This window comes from Aphelocoma coerulescens, chromosome 23, assembly GCF_041296385.1.
Source record: "Aphelocoma coerulescens isolate FSJ_1873_10779 chromosome 23, UR_Acoe_1.0, whole genome shotgun sequence".
Lineage (NCBI taxonomy): Eukaryota > Metazoa > Chordata > Aves > Passeriformes > Corvidae > Aphelocoma > Aphelocoma coerulescens.
This window is the reverse complement of record NC_091036.1, coordinates 2369518-2392778: the sequence shown is the minus strand read 5'-3', so window position 1 is coordinate 2392778 and position 23261 is coordinate 2369518. Positions and strand designations below refer to the sequence as shown.

The following is a 23261-nucleotide window of genomic DNA, read 5'->3' as shown; positions in this document are numbered from 1 at the left end:
CATCATGAAGTGGCACCGTTACTCATTTTTTGAACACTTCCAGTGGTGTCTCCACCACTGCCCTGGGCATCCTGTGCCAATGCCTGACCACTCTTTCAGTGAAGAAATTTTCCCTAAAATCCAACCTGAACCTCCTGTGGCACAACTTGAGGCCATTTCCCCTTGCCCTGCCACTCGTTCCCTCAGCTGCTCCTCATCAGACTTGTGCTCCAGAGCACAATGTCTGTGATGTACATGCAGTAACAGCTCTTGTTCCTACATTATTTTGTATCTTATTCAAGATCTGCCCAGACCCTTTGGGTGTTCAGCGTAACACGTGTTTACTTTGCACTTAGATGAAAACTTGATCAAGTTCAGAGCACAAGAGTAGACTTGTAAAAGGATTTGAGCATTTTACACAAACTCTGATTAATCCTGCAAGTGGAGACCTCAAGGAGCCATACAGAAGGCTCACAGGGAGCCTTCCTGCTGTGTGGAAATGGGACTGGACAGTGCCTGGCAGTTGCCAGTGACTCCACATCACCCCTGTGAAGTTTATATTAATCATGAAGTGAAACCCAGTGATCAGCACACAGTGGAAACCAAGTGTAGAACAGCTTCCCCAGTGTGTTCCAAGGCCTGGCTGGCACTGGATCCTGGCTTTGATCCATGTGCTGATGGGAGTTGGTCAGGAGAACTTAAAAATGGGGATTTTTACAGTCACCTCCAGAGAAGGAAGTCCAACATCCTACCTCAGATAGTACACACCTGCATTGCTAAGAAAGAACTTCCACCCCAAACCACTGAAGAAACCTTTCAGAAGACATTTGGATCACAGCAGGAACTATTTCATCACCCCTTCAGCAGTCACAGAGTAAGAAGTGAGGGTGAATCTGGAGTAGGGCAGATGACAATTGCCCTCATGCCTTGATTTTTAGCTATCTGCAATATTCTGTACTTAAAAATCAGCCAAGATGCTTTTCACAAGTACTCAGAGGCAGAAATGCCCAGGGCACTTTGGCAGCTCATGAGATGCTCTACCTGGAGGTGTTCAAGGCCACGTTGTACAGGGCTTGGAGCAACCTGGGACAGTGGAAGGTGTCCCTGCCCATGACAGTGGATGGAACAAGATGATCTTTAAGGTCCCTTCCCACCCAAAACATTCTGGGATTCTGTGATTGCAAGCGTCCAGTCTGTCCTTGGTGATACCAGACTTCTGCTGCAAAGCCCTCTGCTGCTAACAAGGGATGGGGTCAGGGTGGATGGGGATGGTGGCAGGGATGTCCTCACCCACACTGCTGCCATCTGGGGCATGTGCAGGGCATTTGGAGTAGGCATCAGTTAGAAGAGCATGAGCTGACACCCACCCAACATGATATGAGTGAGACAGGTGCTAAATGTAAATATCAGACACCTGTGACGTTTAAGCAACACTGGTAACAATAAAGACAAAGTGTTTTCTCTGCAGTGTTGCCCAGCGGTGTGGTGGCAGCCAGCCTGCGCAGCTGCCAGACCCCACAGGGTCTGCAAGCTCCTGGGTATCCCATCGCTGTCAGGAACATTCCAGTGCAGGGCCATCTTTAGCCACTTCTTTCACTGGTCATAAAGAGTCACTGCCTGAAACTGGTATCTCAGTCTCAAAGTCTTGTTGCAACAGGTCATACTGTCACCTTCAAGAGGGACCATGCTAAGAGGAGGCTGTGAATGTCCTGACTGGAGTAACTGCATATGCACTTTACATATTATATAATTTATTATTATCACTGTCATTAATATTATATACATGTAACATCACAGTAAGCTTTTTCCTGTACAAATAAGCCTCTAAACTACAAGGAAGTTCAAATCAGTGTTTGAGGATTCCAGTCTATTCATTCCTTGCATAATCCCAGTAACATATTAACATTTCTCAGAGCTATGCCAGTCCTCCCAGCAATGTCTTACAGTTAATTTGTTTTGTTGTGAATCAAATCCTGTTAAATAAACAGAGCAGATCCACTTCATCTCATTTCACATTTCTGAAAGGAAAATATTCAGTCTGTATTTTACTGAGAGCTGAGAACAAGGCACTGCGAGGGCAAAATTTACTGAGGGCAAAATTAAGGGTGAAACACACACTGACCCATACACACCTTCACCCACTTCTGAAAAAAGTTGATGTAATTTTGCATAACTTGAGATATTTGTGATCTGACTTTTCTGGGTCACTGTTATTCCACACCATTTAATGGTCACAATAGCTCCCACTGAGTGCAGTTCTCTCCTGAGCACTACGGGATGTCCGACCCCTGAGGCCTTTAATGAGGCACTGAGAAAAGAATTCGTGTGTCCCAAAGTTAACGCTCACATCGAGGTTACACACATCTCCCCAAGAATGCACTTCCCTTCAGCCACAGCACGCATGTCTTGTGCCCCACTCATGAAATGAGAAAAGCTGGGTTGTCTAAACCCAGTCCTGGGAGAGCTCAGCATCCCTGTGCTCATAAGGCGGTGCCACCAGGCAGTGACACTGACAGCCTGAGCACACACAGCCCTTGTCTGCTGTCACCCATCTCACTGCCACCACACCCATCACCACCATTCTGCAGAAAAGCTGGAATTTTTTTTTTTCCCACTTAGGAGCTATTTGAAAGAAGAAAGCAAGAAGAGCCCTTCATAAAGGAATAAATCAGCATGGCCAGGCAATTCTCAAAGCAGATGCTTCCTCCAAGAAGGCAGCAGGCACTTCACTCCTGTGCACTCCTGTGGAGGGTCACCATGTGCCAGCAGCGAGGGGACAGCCCGAGCCCACAGGAAAACAAAGAGACATCTCTGCCCACAGAGCTATCAACACCCAGGGGACCACGTCCATGGGGAAATGTGCTGGCAGGACGCACGGACACTGGAAAAGGAGACCAACAGTGACAGAATCCACCTCAGGAGCAGCCGAGGGAGCTGGAAAGGGGCTCAGCCTGGAGCAAAGGAGGCTCAGGGGGGCCCTTGTGGCTCTGCACAAGTCCCTGACAGAAGGGGGCAGCCGGGGGGGTCGGGCTCTGCTGGCAGGGAACAGGGACAGGAGGAGAGGGAACGGCCTCAGGCTGGGCCAGGGGAGGCTCAGGGTGGATAACTGGGAAATTCCTTCACTGAAAGGATTGTCCAGCCCTGGCACAGCTGCTCGGGGCAGTGGTGGAATCCCCATCCCTGGACGTGTTCAAGAAAGGTGTGGATGTGGCACTCGGGAACACGGCTTAGCGGGGACGGTGCAGGCACAGCGGAACGGCGGCACCCGACCGCTCCCGCTCTCCGTGAGGCGCTGAGGCGGCGGGGGCGGGGCAGGGGGCGGGGCTATTTCGGGCTCCGGCCACGCCCCCGCCCCCCGGCGCTGGGCCCGCCCCGCCCCGCGCAGGCGCAGAGGGGCAGCTGGGCCTCATGCGGTTCCCAGCCGAACCGGCCGGGAGCGGCGCCGCGCGCGCTCCGCATCTCCCGCCCGTTCCCCCCGCGCGCGCGCCGTCCGCGTGCCCGGCGGCCACAGGTGAGGGCGGCGGGCGGGACCATCCGGGCAGCCCGGGGGGGGGGGCGGCAGAGCGGGACCACGCGGATCCCGCGGGCCTGGCGGGGGCACACGGGCGGCGCGCCGGAGGTTCCGCGCGGCGATGGCGGGAATTTCTGGCGGGAGGAGCAGGGAGGGGAGGGGCCCTCAGCGGCGGGGCGACAGTGGGCACCGGCCCTCGGCGGCGGGGGGACAGCGGGCACCGGCCCTCAGCGGCGGGGCGACAGTGGGCACCGGCCCTCGGCGGCGGGGGGACAGCGGGCACCGGCCCTCGGCGGCGGGGGGACCGCGGGCACCGGCCCTCAGCGGCGGGGCGACAGCGGGCACCGGCCCTCGGCGGCGGGCGGGGGAACATCTTGGGGGTCGGGGGAACATCTTGGGGGTCGTTGTCAGGAATGTCAGGGCCCGGGGCGCGTCCTCCTCGCAGAGCCCGCGGTGAGGCGGAGCCGGTGTCTGTCGCGTCCAGGCGCGGGGCAGATGAAGTACATCCTAGTCACGGGCGGGGTGATCTCGGGCATCGGCAAGGGGATCATCGCCAGCAGCATCGGCACCATCCTCAAGTCCTGCGGGCTGCATGTCACCTCCATCAAGATCGACCCCTACATCAACATCGACGCCGGCACCTTCTCCCCGTACGAGCACGGTGAGTGCCCCGCGGGCTCAGCATCGGCGTCTGCCGGGTGGCCCCGGGGCTGCCTTGGGTTGCAGTGAATCATTTCCATTGTACGAGCCTTTGTGCCTGGTCCTGCCTGCGGGCCCCGCAGGCTGAGCCTGCCAGCACTCCGGCCTGGCTGGTGGGGCTGCTGTGCCCCCAGCACAGATGTGCTCTGGACTGTTGTTGCTGCTGCCCTGAGGGGTTCAGTCTCCAGTGCACTGGTCCTCTCGGTTATATAAGGCTGTTAGTTTTATTCGCCACTCCTAAACTTGCTGTGGCAATCAGGGAAGGTGTTTCCTTAAACTGAATTCTTTCACATGCCTGCTATGTGTGCTTTTGCCTGTTTCTGTGTGTGCAGGGGAGGTGTTTGTTCTGGATGATGGAGGGGAAGTGGACCTGGACCTTGGAAACTACGAGCGCTTCCTCGATATCCGACTCACCAAAGACAACAACCTGACCACTGGGAAGATCTACCAGTATGTCATTAACAAGGAGAGGAAGGGAGATTATCTTGGCAAAACGGTCCAAGGTGATGCAAAACTTCTTTCCTGGTGCTTAGAAATGCATTCTGTATTTCAGTCCTGGCTGGATGCTTTTGTCTTTCATCTTCACTTGAGGCTCTGCACCATCCTGCTTGTGTTTGGACTGTGCTGGACTTGGGTCCAGCTGTCAAATGTAGCCAATGATGAAAGTGAACAGACTTCGGACCAATACACTTGGAGGTTGCTTGTTAGCTGGTTAAAATGGTTAATGCTTTTGTTAACTCTTGTCATTAGAAAACCCAAAGGATTTGTGAGTAACAGATCAGTCCCTTCCCTTTTTAACCATTCTCCACAGTTGGTTGACATTAGGACTTTTATGGACAGTTAAAAACAGAGTGACTCTCTCTGCTTAGAGAGAACACTTTGTGCTTGAATCTTTCAGCTTAAAGGAAATGTTGCTTACATGTGTTTAAATTGAGGCAGGGTTCCATTTCCTGCCAAGGCACTTGAAAATCACAGCCAAGAATAATCACTTCAAAAATGCATAGTTCTTTAAAGACATAAATTCCTGCTCAAGCCCTATGGGAAGCACTGGCTAGTGATTGTCAGTAATTTGCTCTGTCATGAGTTAAGGGGGAGAAACATGTGGGGGTGCTTTAACCCTTGCCTGGGTTTCCTTTCCAGTTGTTCCCCACATCACAGATGCCATACAGGAATGGGTAATGAGGCAGGCACGGATTCCTGTGGATGAAGATGGCATCGAACCCCAAGTTTGTGTGATTGAGGTTTGTAACTTTTAAAAAGTAGATAGTTTTGGTTCTTGTATGCAGTATACTGATCTATATGCATATTTTGCATATTTCTTTACAGAAATGTTCAACTTGCATGTTATTGAATGAGTTAAAAATTCCCCTTGTTAACTTCACTTACTCTATTCTTCTGAATTGCAAAGTACAGCTGCCTCATGAGGAGCAGCCCCACAGGACGCAGGGAATGGCTGGAGCTGGGCCAGGGCAGGCTCAGGCTGGAGAGCAGGGAAAGGTTCTTCCCCCAGAGGCTGCCGGGCACTGCCCAGGCTCCCCAGGGAATGGGCACGGCCCTGAGGCTGCCAGAGCTCCAGGAGCGTTTGGGCAGCGCTGCCAGGGATGCCCAGGGTGGGGTTGTTGGGGTGTCTGTGCAGGGCCAGGGGTGGGACTGGGTGATCCCTGTGGGTCCCTTCCAGCTCAGGAAATTCTATGAATTAACCTACAGAATTAATTTTTTAGCTCTTGTAACTCAATATGCCAGTCTGAGTTAATCGTGCTGTGCCCTCTTCTTCCTTGGTGGCTGGAGGGAGGGCAGGTAAACCCCACTCTGGAAACAGTTGTCTTTCCTCCTCAGCAGTAAAAGGAGCCTTGAAGTGACCAGTTCAAGCACAGACATGTGATAGGGGATGGCACAAGTTAGTGGTGGCAATTTTCCGTGTGTTTATGGAACATTCTGCTGCCAAAAGGAGATGGAGCAGGGTGAAGGCTCTGATGTTGCTGAGCTGGCTGCTGGGATATGCTAACACAGGAGAGGGAGCTTGTCACAGAGCCCAGGTCATGGTGACTTGGACTCTGCCTGCAGCTTGCCAGTTTCTGTGCCAGCATCACAAGCCCAGATCTGAAGTACCGAGGGGGGACTGTCTGACTGGGCCTGGGAGGCTCCAAGTATTGTCTTGTCTCTGTTCCTTCATGTGTCCACTCTATATAATTCCTAAAACTGAACAGAAATTTTGCTTCTCAGTGCCACCTAATGTTCATAAATCATAATTTTAACATCTAAGTCTTTCTCTGAAGAGAAAATAGAGGTAAAGCTGATGTTTCTGGAGAGGTGCTGCCCATATGTAAAGCTGTTTTTCTTGTGGCTTTTTGATTTATGGGGAAATTATGAAGGTAGAATAGTACTTGGAACAGATTGGAGGCTGTGGAAGGAGTGCATACAGCTGGCAAATGCTGGTGTTCTGCATAGAATAGAATCACAGAATACCCTGAGCTGGAAGGGACCCTCAAGGATCATAGAGTTCAACTCCTGGCCATGCCCAGACACCCCAACAGCCCCACCCTGGGCATCCCTGGCAGCGCTGCCCAAACGCTCCTGGAGCTCTGGCAGCCTCGGGGCCGTGCCCATTCCCTGGGGAGCCTGGGCAGTGCCCAGCAGCCTCTGGGGGAAGAACCTTTCCCTGCTCTCCAGCCTGAGCCTGCCCTGGCCCAGCTCCAGCCATTCCCTGGGGTCTTGTCCTGGGTCATAGCAGAGACTGGTGGTGCCCCTCAGGAGGAAGCTCTGTTAGTGTTGATACTCCTTTAGGCAATCAGAGGCATGTGCTGGGAAGATGTTTGTGTGTTGTTATGTGTATTTGTATGTCTTTAGTGTACAGCTTCACCAGGTGCTGTTTTGGCAGTAACTTTAATTCCCTCTGTCTGTGCGTTGCCAGCTCGGGGGCACAGTGGGTGACATCGAGAGCATGCCTTTCATCGAGGCCTTCCGCCAGTTCCAGTTCAAAGCCAAAAGAGAGAATTTCTGTAACATTCACGTCAGTCTGGTTCCCCAGGTAAGGACCCAAAACATGGTGGTGGTCAGAGGCTTCCTCAATCCAAAATTTGCTTCCTAAGCAGGTGCTTCTGAAATGTTGTATCTCTATGTTGTTACTTCTGTATTTCTGTGGATATAAACTTCTGGCAGAAGTGCAGAGATTATATCATTTTGTATTTGAAAAGTCTCACAGGAATTGAACAGGAGCTTTTCAAAGTGTATAAATGTGTAATAAAGGCTCGGGAGTTGCAGAAATGCAGCATGAGCATTCCCTGTGCCAGGCTGAACTGAATTTGACAGAGCAAATTGATAATTACAGAGTGCAGATCAATCTTTGTTCTCCCCTTTTCCCCTTCTGTTCAGGCCAGGTGATTTACAGAGAAAAGGTAGAAATATAAAATATTAGGTATTTGGGGGGAGCAGTGGATAAACCTTAGGCTCTCTGTCCCTCTCCTTCCTGCACTCTAGTGGGCAGATTGGAATTTGGGTTCCTGCTGGTTGCTTGCAGTCCTGGGGATTAAAATGGGGTACACGAGGTTCATGTGAATTGTCCAAGAACTGAGTCAAAGTTTTCACGAGATGGATGAGAGTCCTGATTAACCTGCTGAATCACTGCTGCTGATCATAATCTGATACACCAACTGCTGCTCTTCTCTGACCAGCCAAGCTCGACAGGGGAGCAGAAGACCAAACCCACCCAGAACAGTGTTCGTGAGCTCAGGGGTCTCGGGCTCTCACCAGATCTGGTAAGGTTTGTGTTGCTTTGAGTGTAAAAATCTGGCATGTTGCAACAGCAGTGTTGTCTAAGTAATGCTTCAGTTGAGACCTCTTGTACAGTGGTGATAAATAAGGAAAAGAAACTGAGTTGTGGGGTTTTTTTTCTCAAATCACAGAGACTGCACAAAGATAGCTCTTTTTAGAGGTCTGTTTTATGAATGCCTGAGTATTTCTGTTTTGCATCACAACCCTGATGTTGCTGCTCTGTTAGATTGTTTGCAGGTGCTCCACTCCACTGGATACCTCAGTAAAAGAAAAGATTTCCATGTTCTGTCATGTTGAACCAGAACAGGTAAGGATTGCTGTTTCTGCTTCCTTGCAGTAAATATTGGAGCTCTTTGTCAGCTGCTGAGGGGACTTTTGTCTGAGCGCAGCAGTTCCAGCTCTGTGTTTTGGTAGCTGCATAAATCATTTGTTGTTTTGTCTCACCTACCTTCCTGACACATGAACCTGTTGCTAAACCAATTCTTTCTGTGTCAGCACCCAGGCTTTCTTATAAGGTAGTTGGTGTAAGCTTAGAGAATCCTATGGAATCCAAGATGTTTTCTGAAGCACTGTTTTGACCTTAATTATATTTCAACATTCCTTCTGTGGACATAGAAGAATGAGATTTTCTAGTATTTAGAGGCGAAAGAATTGCCCCAAGCTAGGTTTAACAGATATATGACTGTATTTCATGCACTGCTCTTTTCACAGTATTATTTTTCTGCCCAAGCTTTGGGAGAAGCATTGCTTCACTTGAAAGTTGTGATATGCACAAATTCCATTTTAGCATGATTCTTTCTATACTGAGACTCATAACACAGTCTAAGGGGGACCTTGGAAAATAGTCAAAAGTATGTAGGCTGAATGTTAGCACTTTCTGATCCAGCTGGAGCTTGAAAAATGTTGTCTTTTTGTGAAAGACTGAGTATCACTGCACAATCCCAGGTTCTGTCAAGCAATTTTTATTAATTTGCTCTACAACAAGACCAAACTTGAGTCCTGCAATTTCAAGCACTGCACTGCTGGCAATAATGTTGATGTGTCATCAGTAAAATATCTACCTCTTGTTGGCGAGGAATTCAAAATAAGTTGGCTCTTGTCCCTTTCCAGGAAGTTTAATGCAGTTCTATGTAGTTGTTGCTCTGACTGCATTTGCACTTGGATTGAGAAATAAACAGCACTGAGGGTAAAAGAGGAAAATGTGCAGCCAAGGAGGTTTGACTGGTGCAGTGTTGAACTCTGCTTTCAGTTGAGTCAGTAGAAAGGAGGATTTAAAAAAGTTGTGCCAGTGTGTTTTAGATCCTTAAAGTACAGCTTCATTATTAATGGACAGGTGACAGTTGTCCTGAGCCATCTTTTCCCGTTTCACTGAACTAGAACTGTTGATGTAGATTTTCCTCATTGACCTAAGAATTCTTTCCTCATAATTGTTTAATCCTAAATTTGATGAGGGGCACCCTGTAAAGTGTATTGCTGTACTGTGATCACAGATTTCCCTGGGTTTCAATCAGACTGGGAGCCCCGATTAGGAAGGACGGTGGTGGGCAGGGGGAAGCTGTGCCTGTGGCAGTTTGACTGTAGCTTCATGTGGGATTCTGTATCACAGGAGTCTCCCTGGAGTGTTCTTTGAACTTTGCTGTGTGCTGCTCACATAATGTGCTGGGCAGCTGACTTTCCTGCTGCTGGGTTACTGTGTTATAGCCCTTCCCAAGGGCTCCAGGGATCAGTAGTGCCTTGGAAGTACTGAAGAATGGCCTTTTCAAGCATAAGGAAAGCAGTGTTAAGCTATTGATATGTTGTGTTAAACTATTGATATGTTATTCAACATGTTACTGCCTGGAAGTTTAGGTGGTCACGTGCTTTTCTGCTAGAGACAGGAACACTGAATGTCTGAGTAGAAATGGTTGTATGGGCACTGGATGCCTGTGTTCTCATGACATCCTTCTTTTATGAACAGGTCATTTGTGTTCATGATGTCTCCTCTATCTACCGGGTTCCTCTGTTGTTAGAGGAGCAGGGAGTCGTGGACTACTTCAGGCACAGGCTGGACCTTCCCATTGAGAGGCAGCCCAGGAGGATGCTCATGAAGTGGAAGGAGATGGCTGACAGGTGAGCTGCACTGCTGGGCACACTGCAACACACTTCAAGACTAATTCATCTTCTTGGTTGCTGGTTGTGTGAGATGATGGGTGTTATTTCCTGTTCTCAGGTGTTCTTATATGCTCACATTGTTTTTTCCTTTTGCTCAGAGCCCCATCCAAACCTTGAATGTTTCCAGGGCTGAGGAATCCCCAGCTGCTGTAGACAGCCTGTGTCAGTGCCTCACCGCTCTCATTGTACAAAATTTCATCCTTATATCTAGTCTAAATCTCCCCTCTTTCAGATTAAAAGCATCACCCCTTGTCCTGGCACAACAGATGCTGCTAAAAAGTCTGTCCCCATGTTTCTCATAAATCCTCTTACTGGAAGGCTGCCATAAGGTCTCCCTGGAGCTTTTTCTTCTTCAGGCTGAACCATCCCAATTCCCTCAGCCTTCTTCCATAAAATCCTGTGAGATAAACTTGGTGAGATCCTTATCTTGTGTTGGAAGTGTACTGTCTGTGTCAAACCCAGCTTGAAGTAATTAAAAGCTGGACAGCCCTGCCCTCCCTTTTTATAAAAAAACCTCTCAGTAATATTACAAAGTGTTAAAATCCTTTTGTAGCTGTATGGAGGTGTCAGGAGTGTCAATAAAAGGCACTTTTGCGTGTGCTTTCAGGCAAGTGAGACAAGTGCTTGGTACCTGTTCTGAGACTCCTTGGACACTGGGGTTTTTTCTTGTGAGGAATAGACTCAATGTTCATGGGGAAATAGTGAATAGAGTCTTTTCAGAAAAGACTTGAGTGTCAATATGTTTGACTTGAGTTAAATGTGTTTGTTCTTATAAGAAATTAAGAGATGTCAAGATGTAGATGCTTTCTTTTATTTGTGTGCCTGACACAAGCCAGCCCTGTCAGTAACATTTCCTTTTGATGGGGAAAGCCCTTGGTCCCCAGCTGAGCTGAAGGTATTTAGCAGTTCTGAGACAAACTTTAAACAAACTCTTGGCTGTAGCCAGGAATGCTGTGTGAATCCCGTGCTGCCAGGTGCTGGGGATTGAAAATGTAGGCAGCACATCCTTAGGACTCCAGAAATGCTTTCTGTGTTTGTAGCTGCTGAAATGAACTCAGTCAGCAGCAGCGTGGGAAGATGCTGTGCAGTACAAACATACGCCAAGCTGTGCTTTGATCCTCTCCTAGGAGTTCACTGCAGTCTGTGAATCTAATACAGCTTCCTGAAAAGGCAGTTTGGATCTGCTCAAAATGGCTTTTCATCATCAGGAGAGATGAGTTAATTTATATGTGGCTTTCTGCAACTGTTTTCCTTGGTCTTTGTTTTGGTTTTAATCTTCCTTTGATGTTTCTAAAGCATAATTATTATGAAAGGTCACTCTTCCAAAGATGTCAGCTCTGTTGGACAGACTTAGAAGAGCACAGCTGATTGTTCCTTGAAAAGCTGAACAGAATGTGATTCCCATCCCTCTCCTGTTACTGCTGGAATAACCTGTGTGTTCTGCTGTTCTGTAGGTACGACCGTCTACTTGAAACATGTTCCATTGCACTCGTGGGCAAGTACACCAAGTTTTCTGACTCCTATGCATCTGTCATCAAAGCCCTGGAGCACTCTGCCCTGGCCATCAACCACAAACTTGATATTAAGGTAGGGATAGGTCTGTCTGTGTGTGGAAAAAACTCCCTCCATGCTCCTTCCACCTACAGTGCTGCCCATCCTAATTCAGATTTTCACAAACCCATAGGCAGAAAGGGAGAAGTGATTCAGCCGGTGAACATCCGAATTGTCCTTGCATCCAAACAGCTGCTTTGATCATAACAGCATCAAAACAGCTGTTACCAGGCCTAAAGCAGCTTCAGAGCAAACCAGCCTCTCATGCTGTGATCTGTATGAGGTGTCTGCAATGGACGGAAACTCCTCAGTGCTCAGCATTGTGTGCTGAGCTGTGACAGTGGTAGATGGATTGGAGGAGGGCACTCTGCTTTAATTCCTCTGACAGTTGTTGCAAGTGATCCTTTTTTGGGGTTGTTGCTGTGTATCATAAAACTCAGGTTTTTTGATTATCCTGCCTCAGGCTTTATTAAGGTTTTCATGCTGGTTTGGCTGTACAGGTGCTTTTTGGGGTCTTGGTCGTAGCTGGATGCTCTGAAGAGGTGAAATATATACCTGTTGCCAGAAATTTTATATTCATTTCAATAGACTTTTAAATGTCTAGCAGTTTCATTATGTCAGGGAGTCATGGAAAGAGGTGGTTGCTTTTTAACAGTACTGATCTAAGTCTGGGTTACCTTTCAACTTCCAAAATCAGTAGAAGAAAAGACAGGTGAAGTGCAAACCCTGCACATGCATCTGTGGGTAGCCCCTGGCACAGCTGTGTCTGAGTGGCTCAGAAGTGAAGTGAGCTCTGTGAGCCTTGTGCATGGAGATCTTATGCTCAGGAACAGACTAACAGTAGTTAGTTAAAGAACTGATGGGTAGTTTTGCAACCTCCAAAAAACAACAACAAAAAAAGACAAAATGGTTATTTTAAAGGGTTAGCAGCCTGCCAGAACATCCCGAAGTTCAGAGGTACTGGAATACTGGAGATGAGAAAATGGAAAAATTGCAGGGTTTTTTTCCATTGTCATAAGGCCCTTTAATTACAGCAGCCTCACCATATCCTATTTCTTCTTCAGTGCCTCTTGAAGAAGATGTTTATTTGATGAGAGAGTGGTAGGTTTTTATCTCTCTCTGTGGTGGTTTGTGCCTGCACAGCCCCATGTTCCCACCTTGCTGTGCTACAGGCTGGGGCTCGTGGACTTGGTGTATGTTACAGCCGAGCTGCAGAGAGGGGAGGACGGAGGAATCATGGGTTCTGTTTGTGCACCAATAGTAGGGTGGTGAGGAAAGCAGTTTTGTTGGCTAACAGATGGGAAATCAGCCCAGAAATAAACCTAAGTATCCATTAGGAAAAAAATGCAGAGCTATCCAGGAAGAATGATGCTATCCTAATTTAATGAGAATTCGAGATCCTGTACACTCTTGTAGCAATATCTCATCTCATCCTTTTTTGGATTTCTTCCCAGTACATTGACTCTGCCGACTTGGAGCCAGACACTCTGCAGGAGGAGCCTGTGCGGTACCACGAGGCATGGCAGAAGCTCTGTGGTGCTGAGTAAGTTCTGCTCTGGCCCTTTCCTTGGAGAATGTCTGATAAACCTGCTGCTGCTGATGGCTTTGGAGTTAAGGGCCTCACTGGAGACTTGTTTTCTTAGCCACTGTCAGCACACTCTGACAAGGCCCCAGACACCTCTCAGGAGGATTTAGGATAAGATGTTAAATGGAGAATTGTTAAAGAAGTGAGGGAGTTGGTGAAAGGGAGTAGTGGGTGAAATGATCATGCTGTTGAGGTTATGCACACCTGCATGATCAGGTGGAAACAGTGAGAGGAAATCAGAAGAAAGGAAAGGTACTGGTAGAGGCTGTTAAAGCCAGAGTGAGAATGGAAGGTGTGTATGGGGTAACAAGTTCTTTAGAAATAAAGTGTGAGAAGGGGAAAAGTGTTAGTATGCAGAGGAGGGCCAAGAGTTAGCACAAAAACAAGAATGAGGGCCTGTTACCCCTCAGGGTGGCAGGATTTGGGTAGGATCAGAAGAAAGAACCTCCTGCAGATTTTGGTGTTAGGGCAACCTGACACTGTAGCCAGAGGCTTCCTCAGCGTGGGCCTGGCTGGGTGATGTGTTTGCAAATGTGTTTGGTGCAGGGCATGTGAGTCCCACAGCATGAACCATTTCAATATGGTAACCTGCATTGTATTTGGGATCTTTCTTTGGGAAGGTAAAATTGGCATTTATAAAATATTTCCCTGTAAATTCTGCTTTGTGTGACAGCTCATGTGAAGTCATGTGGAAGCTGCTGCAGCCAGGCCTTGCCACGTGGCTACTTGAGAGCCCTTTTCAGGAGAGAGGTCTTGCAAGCCCAAGATTTTATGGCTGGGAGGTGATATGTGGGTATGTGGTTTGGGGGAGCCATGCTGAATGGAATCCTTTCATCCTCATGCAGCGGAGTTCTGGTTCCTGGTGGATTTGGTGTTCGAGGGACAGAAGGCAAAATTCAAGCTATTTCCTGGGCAAGAAAACAGAAAAAACCCTTCTTAGGTGAGAAGCATGTTTCACCCATGAGAAGAAAGAAAGCAAAGGAAAGGAGGTTGAGTAACAGCCTAACTGGTCTGCAGCAAGAGCTGCCCTGGATTTCACTGGTGCCTGGGATGAGCAGTTTTGCAGGCAGTTGGCTGAGGAAGGCAGTGATCTATGGTCAGCTGAGCTGGGAATGCAGCCTCATCCCTGGTTAGCTCTGAAGTGGTCAGAGTTGGCTGGGATGTGCTGACAAGAAATCTGTAATGAGGGGATAGCAGTCTGGGAATGTTTCAGAGCAGGCTGTGGTGCTCTTGGCACCAAGAAATATGTGAGTACATTTCTATGAAATGCCTGTGGTGAGAGACTGAACTGGTGTGTGAGCAGAGGGATGGGAAAGGGAGGGAAGTAAAGCTTGTCAGGACTGCAGACCCCTAAATCCCAGTCAAAGATCTGCCTCATCCAGGTTTTCCTCTGACTCAGGATACTCTCTGAAGGTGTGTGTGCTTTGCACCGTGGGCTCAGAGGTCCTTGTCCTGACCTGATCCGTGTCCTGCCTTTCCTTCCACAGGAGTCTGTTTGGGAATGCAGTTGGCAGTGGTGGAGTTTGCACGCAGTGTCCTTGGTTGGCAAGGTAATTGCACAAAACCCTTCCTGCCTTTTGGTCATTTCTTGGGTTGCTTGAGTAATACCTGTGATTTTACATTTTTTATAGGTAGGTTTAATTTTTTCCCTAGACCTGTAAAAATCCTCATCTCTTTTGCTAATTCAAGGTAAAAATTTCCTTATCATATTTAAATAAAAATCAATGGAGTAAGTCATGCTTATAATGACAGAAAGCTTCCTCTTGCTTAACATGAGGTTCAGCTCTTGAATGAAACACTTTGGTGGCCTACATGTGCTGGGCATGCCAAATTCCCACTGCAGCCAGTGGGAACGAAGCTCAAAAACCAGTTCAGCCAGCCAGCAGTTGCAGCTCCTTCAGTGGGTGGAGTTACCTTCTGAGCCCCACTGCTTGAATTGAGCAGGTCCCTGTTAACAGAACTCCCTTCAGAGATTGCTAAATGGAGTTCTCAGCCTGACTGAGTCTCAGCAGTAGTGAGGGTGAGAAAAAAGGAGTTTCTCAGACCACTCTGCTCCCTTCCCCCTCTGTGCCATTACTTCTGTATTTGAAGCTGTTGAATGTGGGCTTTTCCTGAACGAGAGTGGGTTATCCTTTGAAATTGATACCAAACGGTGCTGACAGCCCTTTTCCTGCTGCCTGGGGTGTTCTGTGCCTGGGAGGGTTCAGCACAGTTGGGGATGAGAAGCAGCTGTACCCGGGGCAGGTCCTGTAGGTGATGATGTCATGGTCTGAGAGACTTGATGTTTCTGATTGCTGAACGTTACATTGCAGATGCCAACTCAACAGAGTTTGACCCCAAAACTTCTCATCCAGTGGTGAGTTTATGGTGACTTTCTTGTGATATCCTTACCAGACTTATCTGCACATCCCTGGGCACAGTTGCCAGGAGAAGCTGTGGCTGCCCCTGAATCCCTGGAAGTGTCCAAGGCCAGGTTGGATGGGGCTTGGAGCACCCTGGCACAGTGGAAGTGTCCCTGCCATGGCAGGGGGTGGCACTGGATGGGCTTTAAGGTCCCTTCCAACTTGAACTGTTGTATGATAGCCACAGACAGACCTGAATTCCTGGGAATGGTTGTGGAAAGCTCTGTGTTCCTTGTCCAGGAACATAATGATTGGCTTCTGCTGTAATTTAAAATGCTACTCAAAGTGAGGAGGTTAACAAAAAGCAGCTTATGATGTTGTTTATCTGAGAGTAAGCAATTCTGATTTGGGGATTTTGTTTCCATAAATGTGCTTGTTTCACATGCAGTTCAGTAAAACAGCACAGTATTGGTGGGTGTGATTTGTGTAGACTCTGACTGAGGCCATTTCCTATGTGAAAGCTTCCTGAATATCCACAAACCTCCTGTATGTTCTGTGCAGGCTGTACTAGAACAGCTCGGCCAGCTAACCTGGTTCTGTTGCTCTGCCTTGTCAAGACAGTTTTCCTTGGGCTGGTTTCCTTGGTTTTTTGCACGAATGTTGGTGGGATTTTTTCCTTTAATGTGTCAGAGTCTGCCTGGGACTGTTATTCCTCCCTGATTCCCATTACCCTCTGAATTCTTTCCACAGGTTATAGACATGCCAGAACATAATCCTGGGCAAATGGGTGGGACAATGAGGCTTGGCAAGAGAAGAACACTCTTCCAAACCAAGAATTCAATCATGAGTAAGGCCCTTCTTCCCTCTTCTGGAAATCTTTTCTGGGAATGGCTTGCTTGTATGGTGGGTATGGGGAAGTGAGACCTGGGATTGTTGAAGCATCCTTGAATGGCAGGTGGGGACTGGTGGGGAATGGGAATTAGGAAATTTGATCCTCTCCAGAAGTGGCAGATTCTGAAGGATGCTGTTCAAATGAATGTGTTAAAAGCTGTGATCACTGCTCTAAGGAACATCTTCCTTCTGGTGCAGGGAAGCTGTATGGAGATCATGATTTCTTGGAAGAGAGACACAGACACAGATTTGAGGTAAAAATGCTCCTGTAGGTATTGAGCTTTCCTGTGTAATCCAGACTCAAAAGATCATGGCTTGTCTTGTTTACGGTTTTCTAGGTCAATCCAGAGTTGAAAAAGTGTTTTGAAGAGCAAGGTCTGAAGTTTGTGGGGCAGGATGAGGAGGGAGAGCGGATGGAAGTGGTTGAGCTGGAAGGTGAGTCCTTAAGCAGCTGGTTTGTGGGTGTGGGATGGACAAGGGAAAGTGTTTGGAGGGTAATGGAGCAGGTTTTCGTGTGGGACCCATTCAGACTGTCCCAGAATGATTCTATCCATAAACTGATGGTAAAAATAGAATCCCATGTCCCTGTCCATTTATGGACAAAAGGCATGGAAACGATACTCCCTTGTCATCACGGCTTCAGCAGAATCGGGATTTCACCTGCAGCTCAGCCACAAGCTTGAGAGACTTGATGTGAATGTTTTGTTTGTTCCTCTCAGAGCACCCTTTCTTCGTTGGTGTTCAGTATCACCCCGAGTTCCTCTCCAGGCCCATCAAGCCATCACCCCCATACTTTGGGCTCCTCCTGGCATCTGCAGGGAGACTCACCCACTACCTACAGAAGGGCTGCAGGCTCTCACCCAGGTGGGTTTAAGACAGACCCCAGTCAGAGCTGCCACAGGCAGTGCTGCTTCCTGCAGGATAACCTGGAGCATCCTCTTGGCTCAGAGTTCCTGGGGATAACTTGGTATTGCAGCACCTCTTCTTTCCACTCTTTTTTTGAAAGCTCGTGTCTGGCGTGTTGAGGCTGATTGTGGGGCCACAGAGCTGTCCTGCAGAGAGGCCCTGGCTTCAGGGAGAGGAGATCTGCAGCCTTGTGCTGTCAGTCAGGATGTTTGGGGAAACAGGTTGGGCCTGCTCTTTTACATGGCTGGAGACCTCATGGGCTTTTCCCCACATTCCTCACACAAGTCCCACGTACAGGCAGGTCCATAAGAAACTTGTTCCTGCTGCTGGTTTAAAGAACAGGGCCTGGTGGTTGCAGCCTCATATTTTTTTCTGCTGACTTCAGCTTTCTTTGTTTCAGTTTGCAAAGCAAGTGGTGTTTTGGGTGGATTTAATGATGCAGTTACTTGGTGCTGCTGTTCCCCAGTGCCTGCAGTTCTGTTTGGCACTTGGGACTGTGCAACAAATTACAACAGTTTGGTACTGACCTGTTCTCCTCACAGAGAACCTGGAGGGGTTGCTGAGTTCTGATAGGCACTAAAAGAAAACCAGACCAAATGCAGGGGAGAATTAGCAGTGCCTATATCAAACCCAGGCAAATGCAATGCCAAAAGGCACGTGTTGGCTTTGTGGGTTGAGCTGCAGTGCAGCTGTGCCACGGGATTCCTGTGTCAGTGTTAACATCACAGTGGTCAGGTGTGGTCCAGAAGAGTTTCATGTGTGAGGGACCCTCATTTCAATGCCTCCAAGGGTTGAGGGATATTTTAATTTTCTGCTTTTGCACATTTGAGTTTGAAATGGCTCCTCACAGCGGAGGAGCTGAAGTTTTCCGTGTGCTGCAGCATCCCACATCAGAATTATCAGTCCTTAAAGGACTGGTGCTCCCTAACCCCAAATCTCCAAATCTCTTCTTCCTGCAGGGACACCTACAGCGACCGGAGCGGCAGCAGCTCCCCTGACCTGGAGATAACAGAGCTGAAGTTCCCTTCAGCAAATCATGACTGATTCCTGGTAATGTTTAATGTTCACAACCTCTTCCTTTTGGAAAAAATTCCTTGCCCAGTCTTTGCTCCTGGCATCTGACTTCCACAATATTTGGTAGGAAGCTGGCACACCATGAGATGTGCTGGTGCTCACATGTGTTCCAGCTGTGCTGAGGGCTGGGTAGCGCCTCTGTCTGTGTAACAGCTGGGGGTGGGTGTCCCCTTAGCAAACTGACCCACAATAAAATACAAATACACACGAGTTTGGGGTTAAATTCAGATAAAAGCACCAGTGGAGCACAAACTCCTGGAAATGGGGACAGAGCTGAGCAAGGGGTTCCTGGGTTTAGGAAACGCAGTATTTTGTAGTCCCTCACCATTGTAAAATAATACTTTGGAAGTATCCATTTGTGTCCATCTCCTGGGACAGCAGTTCCTGTCAGACCTGGGGCTCGAGCTCTGGTCTGTTAAGGGCTGCAGGTGTTACAGGGATGTGAAAAGTGGATGTACACAGTCCAGGGAAGGAGACACTAAAACCTGGCACTCAGACTGCACCAGGAGAACAGGCAGACTTTAAATCTGAGTTATCCCCCTGTGCAGTAGGTGATCATGGATGTGACTTTCCCTGCTCTGACTGGTTTGTGTGGGGATTTTACAGGAGCTGAGCAGCATCTGTGCATACAGCTCTGGGGTGAGAGCAGGGCTCTGCTGCTGAGTGCCAGGGCACTGAAGAGGTCCAGCCCTTCCCTCCTCCCCCTTCCCTTTGGGTGACAGACACTTCCAGAGTGAACTGCAGAGGGAAAGCAGGGCCAGCCCCAGTCTGTCACAGGAGTGCTCCCCATCCCTGGGCACAGGACTGGGACCAGATGCAGGGATTTCTGGGTGTTGGGCTGTTCCACAGCTGGTGCAACAGCAAGAGCTGAAGAATTCTCCATGTAAATTTTTATCCTAAAGATACTCTGAACCTTGGTCTCACTGACAGTATCCCATGTGCTCCCTAATGTGGCAGGTCTGGTGGCTTTGAGGCTGTCCCCACGTGAGAGAGCTGTGGGGAGGGTGGCAGTGTCCCTGGGGCTTGTCTCAGCCCAGCTCTCCTCGGGCTGCAGCACAGTGTGCCTTTGGTACTGCCATGGCAGTGCTGGGCAGAGCAGGGGCTCGGTCCTGGCTGAGCGCTGCTCGCTCCCTGTGCTCTGGGTGGATGTGGGTGTGTGGAAGGGGCACGTGTCCAGGGGAGCCTTTGGTGGTGCCACAGTGCCCTGTAAAGCTGGCAGACACCCCTGAGCTGGGCACAGGCTCTTGCCAGGGCCCATGTGTCAGACTCTGCCTCCAGGGCTGTGCAGTTCCAGCCTCTGGCTCTTCCCTGTGAGTAATTCCTGCTCCTTTTCTCTCTCCCTTTCCAGGTGTGTCCTTGCTGCAGAGAGGAGTCTCTGTTAGGTTTTCCAGGTGTTCTTACAGCAATAGCTTCAATACCCTCAGCTTTGGGCTTTCCTAATTTATGGGTTTATAATTTTTGTTCTGAGATCCTGTCCCTTATTTCCTCAGCTGTTCTGTCCTTCCTTTATTTTCTATGTAGATCTTTGTTATTTGTGGAGGAAAGTTCACAAGAGGCCCCTCCACACTTCCTTCAGTTCCTTCAGTTGCTTGGAGGTCAAAGCAAACTGGGGTGTGGGATTTGATGTGTTGAGGGGAATCCCATGGCACATGCCCTACCCAGTGCAGGGAGTGCTTGGCATCAGGGTGCCTTGGACACTGACAGTGGCGTTTTTTCTCCAGTCTTCCTGCTCCCTCCTCAGTCTTTGCTTACTGGTGAAATTATGGATGGCACGAGATTTTGGGGGCTGGCTCAGTGTCTGAGCTGGGCTGTGCTGCAGAGAAGGCTCTGGGCAGCTTCATGCAGCCTTTTTGGTTTGTTTTTTCTTTTTTTCAGGCAAAAGGGGGAGGGGATGATTTCTGTTTGGGTTTTTTTTCAGTAGTATTTACAAACCTTTGGCACTGGTGCTCTTGGTGCATTCATTGTCACAATGAACTTGTAACCAAGAAAATCTTCCTGGAATTGTGTTACTCTGGAACACACTCAGCTCTGGCTGTCGTGTCCCTGCAGGGATGTGATTAACTGGGATCAGGTTGGGGGGGCAGGAGAACAAAGCTGCCAGGGAAGCCCTGACCCGAGGGGTCGGTGCAAGCCCTCCCTGTGCCAGCACTCCTGGAGCTGGGAAACTCCGACCCCTTGCATCAAGGGGGAGGTGAGAACAGAGTGAACCACTGAGCCACTTCCACTGCTGCCTTGAACCGTGTCCCTGCCCTGGGACACAGCAGGTCCTGGTGCTTTTTCATGGATTTGAAGTGGAGCCTTTCGTTGCCTTTTTGTCCACGTTGGAGTTGTGTGTCCTGTGCTCCCGCAATTCCCAAGGGCTGTTCCTGAGGGAGGGGCTCGCCCTCCCCTCGGTGTTACCCGGGTTGGGTGGTGGGTGTTGCTGTCCAGCTGTGCAGTGCTGAGGGGGCTGAACTCCTTTGGTTCCCTGCCTGCTGCTGCCCTGGAATGCCCTGTGTGGCCTTTGGTGTTTGAGAGGAAAGGAAGAAAAGTGTCTCTGCTGTCTGAGATGTCGCACACTCAGAATCCAGCAGCTCGGTGGAGTTTGGGGAGAGCTGCACGGTCAGACCTGGCTGAGCCATGAAACCAAACCCTGTCCTGTCCCTCCTCAGTGACCTCCTCCCCACCCCCCATGCTTTAGTCCTCAGTTGTTTTAAATACTCCCTGTAAAGCTGCTGTGAGCCCGGAGAGCTTCGAGCATTCGTCGTGTGCCAGTTCCAGCTGTTGTGCAGGAATGATCAAGTTGCAGCGCTCTGCTACTGCCCTGGCCTGCCCTGGCCTGGCTACTCCTGGGGGCAGGGTGAGATCTTCCCTCAGCTGCAGGACAACTGTGTTTTTTTCTCCTGAAATGTTTGTTTTGGCCAAAACCGTGCAACTGACTCGGTCATTAAATGCTCATTTGTAACAAACTGAGTAAAAGCCCTGAGCTCACTCTGTTCTGCCTGCTCGGAGGGAGGGAAAGGACTGGAGCACAAAAGTGCCTGACCTTGAATTAATCCCCTCTAAGCTAGCAAAAACTTGTGAGCTGTATTCACAGTGGGTTTAGATGTGGATCTCCAAAGTCTGAAATTATGGAGCTTCCCTCCAGCAGTGGAGAAACGTGGGGAACCTGGGCTCAGCCTGAGGAATTAGGCTTCGAGCTACCCCTGGAGGGTTTGTCCCCCACTGTGCCACAGTGTTTCTTGCCCCCTGCAGGACCAGGCCCATGGGCAGAGCTGTGTCCCTGGGTGATGTGGGGCTGTCACTCCCACCACTCTGCTCTCCCCAGAGCAGCCTCAGCCCTGGCTCTGGGTTCAGTAACCAACGCCCTTGGGACAAGTCCTGGGAGCACTGTCACCCAAGGGGGCACCCTGTGGTTCCTGTCCCCACTTCCCATGAGGAGGGGGAAATGCTGTTCCCCTTTGACTCCTCATCCTCAGCACTGGGGCCAGGCTGTCTCCCCGCTTCTGCTGGGCCCTGGCTGCTCCCAGGGCTCTGCCTTTGCCTCAGCATCTCCCGGTTACAGGGTCCTCAAGGGAGAGCTGGGGTGATGGCACAGCCTCCCCTGACCAGGACTCAGCACCTCCAGGTGCCCAGCCCAGGCAGGACTGGGCTGTTCCCACTGTCCAGCTCCTGGGTTTGTTGGTCCCACGGCAGCCCTGAGCCCACTGGGGCTGGGGCACTCCACCCCAGTGGGATGGGGAGCTCTGTTTTGGTGCCCACCCTGAGCTGCTGCACTTCAGCTCCTGAGCTGGAACAGCAACAGAAATGAGCAGTTAAAGATGTGGCAAAATTTTACTAATAAATTGGGCATCCATGGGGCTTGGCACAGAGGTTTGGGCATTTGGTGGCTTTGGGACCTCACCAAAGCGCTGCTGTGCCCCAACAGCACAGTCCCAGCCCAAACCATAGATCCAGCTGCCCTCAGGCTCTGCTGCCAGGGGCCGTGGGCACAGCTGCGTCTGCTGCAGTCCCCAAGGAGATGGCGCTGTGGGGGGACGGTGCTGGCACGGTGGAGCCCAAGGACCCCGTGAGCCTGGGCTGGGTCCCTGTGCTGTGACAAGTGGCCCCAGAGGTGAGTCACCTGGGCAGGAGCCCGGGGGCAGCAGAGCTGGGCCTGCAGGAGAGACCTGGGGGCTTCTGCCCCCTCACCTGGGGCTGGACCTCGATGACCAGCCAAGACTTTCCAGTGCCCACCTCACTGCCCTCCCTGGGGCTGGGTGCCCCTTACCTGCCTTCTCCTGCCACCAGAGCCTGCAGGATGTCACCAGGTGCTCCAGGTGCAGCTCAAGCTGGGACACAAACCCGCGGCTCAGAGCCCATGGCGGTGACACCCATCGCCCCTCACTCATCACCCTTGTCATGGAGGACCAGCCCTGCTGAGCCCCAGGTGTGGGGCCTGGCCAGGCCCCCTCGGCCTCAGGCCCCTCTGGGTTGCCCATCCTGTGCTAGGAACCCTCTCCCTGTGGGACGGAGCAGCCCCTGGCAGCCCTCAGGGGCTCATGTGGGTTTGGGCTCACGGCAGTGGTCTGTGTTGGGGAGCAGTGTGGGGGACTCAGCTCCCACCCCTGTCTGGCTGCAGGGGCTCTTTGCCCACCTCCCTTACCGGCCCCAGGGCCCCAGGAAGGGCTCTGAGGGGTGTGGGCAGCGATGGGTTCAGGGGCTCAGCCAGGGGCTGCCCCTGCCCCAACACCCCCCTCAAGCTCCAGACTCGAACAAGGAATTGCCAAAGCCTCTGTCAGCACCAGGCAGCACACGAAGGGCAGGCGGGGGTGTCAGCCTG

General features: G+C 50.1%; 1 protein-coding gene across 2 annotated transcripts; it reads left to right on the top strand.

The window, feature by feature from the left end:
- Nucleotides 1-3384: 3384 nt before the first annotated feature.
- On the top strand, nucleotides 3385-21408 carry CTPS1 (CTP synthase 1). 2 transcript variants are annotated; one of them, XM_069036098.1, is made up of 19 exons: nucleotides 3385-3490; nucleotides 3975-4151; nucleotides 4522-4692; nucleotides 5330-5430; nucleotides 7101-7217; nucleotides 7861-7944; nucleotides 8187-8267; nucleotides 9918-10069; nucleotides 11566-11698; nucleotides 13117-13205; nucleotides 14093-14187; nucleotides 14735-14797; nucleotides 15560-15603; nucleotides 16340-16436; nucleotides 16679-16734; nucleotides 16819-16915; nucleotides 17200-17344; nucleotides 18346-18436; nucleotides 19809-21408. In XM_069036098.1, the coding sequence occupies exons 1-18, from the start codon at nucleotides 3388-3390 to the stop codon at nucleotides 18428-18430; spliced, it is 1890 nt and encodes a 629-aa protein (XP_068892199.1). In that variant the 5' UTR covers nucleotides 3385-3387; the 3' UTR covers nucleotides 18431-18436; nucleotides 19809-21408. The 2 variants fall into 2 exon arrangements, with proteins under 2 accessions (XP_068892199.1, XP_068892198.1); XM_069036097.1 differs by having other exon boundaries at nucleotides 3936-4151.
- The last annotated feature ends 1853 nt before the right edge of the window (nucleotides 21409-23261 follow it).

Bases quoted from the DNA above. Each gene is read 5' to 3' on its own strand.
- CTPS1 (XM_069036097.1), top strand. From the start codon at position 3,388: ATGCGGTTCCCAGCCGAACCGGCCGGGAGCGGCGCCGCGCGCGCTCCG. The intron at 8,268-9,917 runs GTAAGGATTGCT...TTTTATGAACAG, and splicing joins GTCATGTTGAACCAGAACAG to GTCATTTGTGTTCATGATGT. The intron at 16,916-17,199 runs GTGAGTCCTTAA...TGTTCCTCTCAG, and splicing joins GGAAGTGGTTGAGCTGGAAG to AGCACCCTTTCTTCGTTGGT.